General features: G+C 41.8%; 1 protein-coding gene across 6 annotated transcripts in view; it reads left to right on the plus strand.

Annotated features, from left to right (window-relative positions):
- The window catches only part of Fat3 (FAT atypical cadherin 3), a 516,493-nt gene that overhangs the window by 489,699 nt on the left and 19,683 nt on the right, over nt 1-7,111 (plus strand). For all 6 annotated transcript variants that reach the window (XM_010633703.2, XM_010633705.2, XM_010633704.2 and 3 more), the window contains one exon: nt 759-1,227. In XM_010633703.2, the coding sequence (XP_010632005.1) occupies nt 759-1,227 (469 nt within the window). The remainder of the gene's footprint in view (nt 1-758; nt 1,228-7,111) is intronic.

The raw sequence follows: 7,111 nt of genomic DNA on the forward strand, positions 1-7,111 counted from the left end.
TCATCTCCTCCACCAGAACGTAAGCCCCAGGAAGACAGATAACTCTCTTTGCTCCACAGCACCTGGCACACAGTTTGCCACATAGTAGATGTCCAATAAATATTAATGGGTTCACGGAAATCATTCCTGTGCTGAAAATATCTGATAAAGGTGCAGAGAATAAACACACTTCTAAATATGTTAGTGCTGTACATTTTTTTCATTGAGTTCCTTGATACTTTTTAAGTATGCAGTACAGTTACCTTCATCACTGGGATCTTGGAGCTTTACATGACAGATCTTGGTTCTCGTTTTTTCCCCATACCCCTGCCCTCCATTCACCCCCCCTCCCCTATTTACAAAGATTTTGTTTCCATTTTTTCCTTTTCTCATATTTTTCCCTTATTACCTTTCCCCTACCCTTCCCACTTCCTCTACACCTTTAACCCTTTTCGTATTTCACATTGTCAGTTATACAATTTTTGAAAGGGTGGATATCTAAAGCATAGAAACATATTAACTATGGATTTCTAAAACTGCGCTTCCATCACTAATTACAGGGAGATTTGTAAAAGATAAGACTGCCTTTTCTCAGCAGGTAATGGTGGGGTGGGGCTGCTGGTTGTTAAAATTCAAACCACGATAGATTCATGACTGAATCAAGAGCGGTGTCCATCTGGAGCATTCTACGAGCCTCTTAGGCTGGTAAGTATCGCGGTGTTTGGGCATATCTTGACAGGCTTCAATTTGAAAGGGCTCCGTTGTTCCTCCCCTCCCAGATTGTGGACGGCAAGCTGTGGTTCCAGCTGGACTGCGGAAGCGGCCCCGGAATCTTGGGCATTTCTGGCCGGACGGTCAACGATGGGAGCTGGCATTCGGTCTTCCTGGAGCTCAATCGCAATTTCACCAGTCTGTCCCTGGACGACAGCTACGTGGAGAGGCGCAGAGCCCCGCTCTACTTCCAGACGCTGAGCACTGAGAGTTCCATCTACTTTGGCGCCCTGGTGCAGGCAGATAACATCCGCAGCCTGACCGACACGCGGGTCACGCAGGTACTCAGTGGCTTCCAGGGCTGCCTGGACTCCGTGGTGCTGAACAACAACGAGCTGCCACTGCAGAACAAACGCAGCAATTTTGCCGAGGTCGTGGGGCTGACGGAGCTGAAGCTGGGCTGCGTGCTCTATCCCGACGCGTGCGAGCGCAGTCCCTGTCAGCACGGAGGCAGCTGCTCAGGCCTGCCTTCAGGGGGTGAGTGTGCCTGTGCCCTGGGCACCCTGCGGGGAGGGCACCTGGAGAAGGCTCCGCCCTCACAGCCTTCTCCAACTCGAGGGCTCTCCTGGAGAGGAGTGGACGCACCCAATATGATAGCAGAGCCCCTTAATCTGCCTGAGAAATTGCAGGGCAATTTCAGTGGCAATTACAAGAGCACCCCGTTTGGCCACCCATTCGCAGCATTCCACAGGCGTAGTGCAGGAGATCGTAGATGCCACCCAGTCTCCCCCTTCCTTGTCCACCTCACACCCTTCCAGACTTTACGGGCCTGGACAAATAAGAACCACACACGAACACCTTTTTTTTTTAATTGTGCCTTCATGAGCCACGTGCTGGTCATCGCAAAATGTTGAGTAGCACTCTCCGTTATGATGTCAGTGTACAACCTTCTCCCTGGTTAGAATGGTGTGGACATAAACTTACGAGAAGCTAAGTCCACAAGAATAGAAATGTGATGGAGGTATTTGGAACATGCTTTTGAAACGTGTGTATTAAAAGTAAGTCTCTTGAGAGCTCTACAAAGCCTAAGAACTCAAGAATAAAGAGAGCAACTTCTGTGAAATCCTAGGAGGGGTAGTAGTGACGCTTTACCCCAGTAATTTTCCCCAAAGACACATCGTGAAGGAGACAGAGACAGGAAGACAGAGGGGTAGGGGGAAGACTATTGTTTGAGGAAGGAAAATTTAAGATTATTTAAGACCTAGGAGTATAAAGATAAAAGAATTCTTGCCTTTACCCAGATGCCTTGTCTGCCTGAAGGTAAACTAGGTCAAGCATTCTCCTGGTTAAAAGATTGCCACCACCTCCCGACAGCCAGACGTCTGACTTAACTTCAGCCCTTCTGCAGAGTCACTCAGCAGTAGTGTGATTAGTAGATTTAAACCTTCCTCACAAATCTCTTAGAGATTCTGCTGTGTGCATTACCATCTAATGTTCATGAAGCCCAACTCCAAATTCAGCGACCATTTTATTATTAGAATGTTATAAACTGTCCATGAAATGATGCACTGCCGAAATACAGACACCAAAGTTGTTTAGACTTGCATATGTTACTGCCACAATGAGGGCCAAGTGCCCTGGGGGAAATTTCTGCCGTCTCGATTTAAGAAATCTATTTGCTGTTTTTACTGTCTCAGCAGTATATGTAAATAAAGGGTTGTTATGATGCCATAATTCCCGAATGATGGGCAGTAACTATACTTCAGTGGTTCTATAAAGCAGCCCATTATGACAAGTCATGGCCAGTTTTTCACCAGGCAAAACAATTCTGCTAGTGTGAGCCATCTACGATATATAAAGGGAGCATATAATTAAATTGGGTTGAAATAGAACACCACTCCATGTCAAATCCTGGGTACATAGCCACAAATTGTAACATACTTTTAAGGATGGCAGGATGTTGTTTTTGCTGGCAAAGCTATGGGCTTCCACAGTGGGTTATCTCTTAAAAAAATAATAATCACTGAGTGAAGGAAAAAGACCTTGGAATCCTGATCTTCAGTGTGCATTTTATTTTTTAATTGCTATGAAATCCTTCAGCTTAATATTCAGTGCAGGTATGTTAATTAAATAACTGTGGCTCACATGAAAAATAGCAGCATTCTCTCTCTCCTCTCTCTCTCTCTCTCTCTCTTTCTCTCTGTTTAACCAAAATGTAGCTTGAAGGATCCATTAGTCATATACTTTTCACATGCTCTAAAGAACTGTCATTCCCCTCCCTAGGGGATTAACCTTGCCGGTAGAGCATCCTCCCTGTTTGTCCTCTCTGTTGTCCACTTCCTTCTATGACTACCCTTGGAATTTTATTCTATAGCAGGTCTTTTTCTTACAATACTATATAGCTCTAACAAGTTTAAGTGTCACCTTTATACATAGGGGCCTAGCTCACCTTTTCCTAAAATGAAGAAAGTGCCTTTCTTGATGTCTATCTATACAACTTTCTTCTTTAAAGTCTACTACCTCTGTTCAGGGAACAGACCCAGCATAACAGCTTTCCCTCCAAAGCTACTCCTAAGCCTAGGCAAGTGATTTTTTTTCTCGGCAGCCACCTGGACAAGGGCCCCAGACAAAGAATCTGAGGTTCCCACACGCAGCAGTACTGAGCCCAACATGTGCAGACTCCTTGCCACTCACCAGGAAATCCAAGAGGGTTCCTATTGCTTCCTTAGAGAAGCAAACACACAGAATTCCTCTTCTGATAGATAAAGAGGTATCTACTCACTTCCTTTTTATAGGGATAAGGCCTTGGCTTCTAAGAAGAGAGGACAGAGAATCTCTTTCCTTGCCCCCATTTATTTTCTTATATCAGAGGAATTTTTCATAGGTCCTTGTGCCCTGTTTGAAAATTCCTTTGTGCCAAAAAGAGGAGGGGAGAAAAACAAAAAGATGAGAGAACCAATAAGTAAGTAAATCTGGCCTTTACTTATATTTATGAAAGTGGCTCATTAGAAAGTAACTTAAATTTTTTAAAAAAAATCTTCTTAGCTGTGATAGTTTAAACAGAATGGTAAAAGTGACTCGTTAATGAAAGAATACTCATACCCCTGAGAATCACCTCTGGTTGCCAGAGAGGTCTAATCACAGAGAAAGACAGTCTGGGGCACCCAGATGAAAGGCTAGGATATATACAATATTCAAAGAGGAAAAATAAGCCAGAGAAAATAGAATGAGGTGCTTAAGAAATGATTCCTTGCCTATAACAGAGCTGATGACAGAAGTTAATTATTTGCACACCTTTTTGTTGTTTGGGCCCTGTATTATGTTGTTCTCTAATTCCAAAATATATATTATAGCACAGTCATCCCCTTGACCTCTGAAGAATGTTGGCTGTCCTGGTCACATTCTCAAACTGTGGCTATCCTAGCACATTGTTCCAGTATAATCAAAACCTTTGAAACAGGCAACCCACAGCGGTAAGCTTTTTCTTTCAGAGAATCAGGATTCTACTCCAACCACCCTGAAATCCAATCAAACCCTTGGCATGAAGGTCAAGGAAGCCACATCTTCCAACCTGGAATGGCATAGTCAGCGGTTTTGAGCAGCATTATAACCCGACTGACCCACAAGCAGGCCATAAGGACCCCGGGGAAGTCAGAGCCCAAAATGCTGAACTTGGAATAAGAGTATAAACATGACTGTGTAAATCAACCACAGAAGGAAGGCCCTCTCTTGGTAATGCCTTGAAATTATATGTACTTCATAAACATAAACTGGAAATAGCAACCACCATGGGGAAGAAATGGTTAGGGCCCATTCTGACCCTTGCATTTCCAGACCCAGTGTGTAGGGAACAGCCCAGTGAGTGCCCACAATCTGAATAAGGAGTACTCAATCCTCATGACTTATCACGATCAGCTCAAGCCCATTTAGAGAAAACATAGTTGAGACTAAGCTCTAATTTGGTGATGTAATGCAGCAAGTAAAGCCACAGTCACTAGGTCAGAAATAGTCATTCAAATAGTTTTGCATGTGACTAGATGCCTAACTCCTGAAATCAAAAGTCGCACATTCTTACTAGTAGGAGTTACTCTTAGACCTTTATTAGCGTTTGGTACTGATGGTGCATAACTTTTAAGTGCTTGTGCACTAGAACATGTAATTTCTCACAACAGAACTCTGGGAACATGTCCCTTCTTCCTTCCTACCTATCCATCCTCCTTTTATAAAAAATGGGCCACAGAGGCTAAGTCATTAGCTTAGCATCACACATCTGATAAAAGCAGTGAAGCGAGGATTTGCCACAGGTTTGTGGAATTCCCTGGCCTATGATCTCACCCTTTGCTATTCAGAGTTTTCTAGGGACAGGCAGCATCAGCATGACTGGAAATGTTAGAAAGGAAGCATGTCAGATCCCACCCCAAGCCCACTGAATCAGTTTCCATTTTAACAAGTGCTGCGGTTAATACACTAATCTCTCTCTCTGTCTGTCTGTCTCTCTCTCCCTCTCTCTCTCTCTTTGACCTGTCCTGGAACCTGGAAAAACTTCTAGGTTTTTTTTTTTCTTTCAAATTTTAGGTAGTGATTCTAAAACTCTAAGACACATCAGGTCACCTGAGGACCTTGCCAAAATGAAATCTTGTTAAAGAAGTCTCTTGATTTTTAATGAAAAAAGAAAATCTGTTTGTTTGCCTCTGTCATTTGCTGTGCTTATCAGAGGGACCTTCTGTTAGGTAACTAAATAAAAATAATATTTGCAAGTTCCTGAACTTATTTGAAAGAAATGTTGAGGGGTAGAGGAGTCTAAACCTACAGAATATATATGGATAGAATTCAGGCACCTCTATTTTTTTTTCAGCTTTAATTGAGTTTATTGGTACATTTCAAGGATACAGTACAGTTATATTCATTGTTGGGATCTTGTACCTCTACATGACAGGTCTTGGTTCTCATTTTTTCCCCTTGTCTCTGCCCTCCCCTCACCCCCTCCTCTCCTTCCCATCTACAAGCACTTTATTTCCATCTTTTCATTATCTCACATTTTTTTTCTTTTACCTTATTACCCTTACCTTTCCCCTACCCATCCCACCTTCCCTACACCTTTAGCCCTTTATTACCATTTCACAATGTCAGTAATCTTATTAGGATCTTATGTATTATGGCAGTTTATTCACACCAGAGAAACTATTTGGTATTTACACGTGTGACTTATTTATTTCACTTAGGAGTATATCTTCAATATGTATTCATTTTGCTATGAATGAATCTATTTTCTCATTCTTTATGGCTGAGTAATATTCCATTTTATAGGAAAACCACATCTTCTTTATCCAGTTTTGAACTGATGGGCAAATGGGCTGTTTCCAAGTTTTAGCTGTTACAAACTGCGCCGCTATAAACATGGGTGCGCATACATCACTGTGATATGATTCTTTTAGTTCTTTATATATTCTAGATAATAGTCCTTTGTCTGAGGAGCAGCTGGTAAAAAGTTTTTCCCACATTGTAGGTTGTCTCTTAGTTTTGCTGATGGTTTCTTTTGCAGTATAGAAGCTTTTTAATAAGATGAGATCCCAGTTGTTGATTCTTTCTGCTAGTTCCTTTCAAGCTTTGGGTATTTCTTTCTCTTGTTTTTCTAGGAGTCTAAGATTCATCATTACGTTGTTTATTTGAGCTCGCTCTGTTTTCCTAGTGTGGGCATTCAATGTTATGAATTTTCCCCATAGAACTGCATTCATTGTGTCCCACAGATTCCTGTATGTTGTATTTATATTTTCATTTATTTGTAAAAACTGTCTAATTTCTTCTTTAATTTCCTCTGTAATCTATTGATTGTTCAGGAGAGTGTTGTTCAGTTTCCATGTGCTTGTGAAGTTCCTACAGTTTCTTGTGCTATTGATCTCCATTTTGATTGTACTATAATCTGATAATATACAGGGGATGACTTCAATTCTTTTGCATTTATTCATACCTGTTCTGTGAGCCAATATGTAGTCTATCTGGGCACATCTATTTTTAACAAGTCTCCAAAATCACTCTATACACATCCAAGTCTGAGAACCACTAACATTCAGGAATCCTACTCACAGTATCTGCAGATACACAATTCAATGAGTTTGAGGAGAGGTAAACAGACAAAGGACATTTAGGGATCAAAAGTGAGATGCACAGTCTGTACAATACTTTTTGGGTTTTTTTTTGAGAAAGGATGAGGGTCTCGCTACCCAGTTCAGGCTGGACTTGAACTCATTATTTGGCCCAGGCTAGCCTCAAACTCACAGCAATCCCCCTGCTTCAGCCTCCCCAGTGTTGGGATTACAGGAGTGCACAACCATGTCCCTCTGTACAGTACTTTTTAAAAATTATGTTAGTACAAAGATGGAGTATCATTCCCCTGTTAAGATTTTTTTTTTTTTTTTTTTTT

The sequence above is a fragment of the Fukomys damarensis genome, unplaced genomic scaffold (genome assembly GCF_012274545.1).
Source record: "Fukomys damarensis isolate Sample0158 unplaced genomic scaffold, DMR_v1.0_HiC HiC_scaffold_16, whole genome shotgun sequence".
Classification (NCBI taxonomy): domain Eukaryota; kingdom Metazoa; phylum Chordata; class Mammalia; order Rodentia; family Bathyergidae; genus Fukomys; species Fukomys damarensis.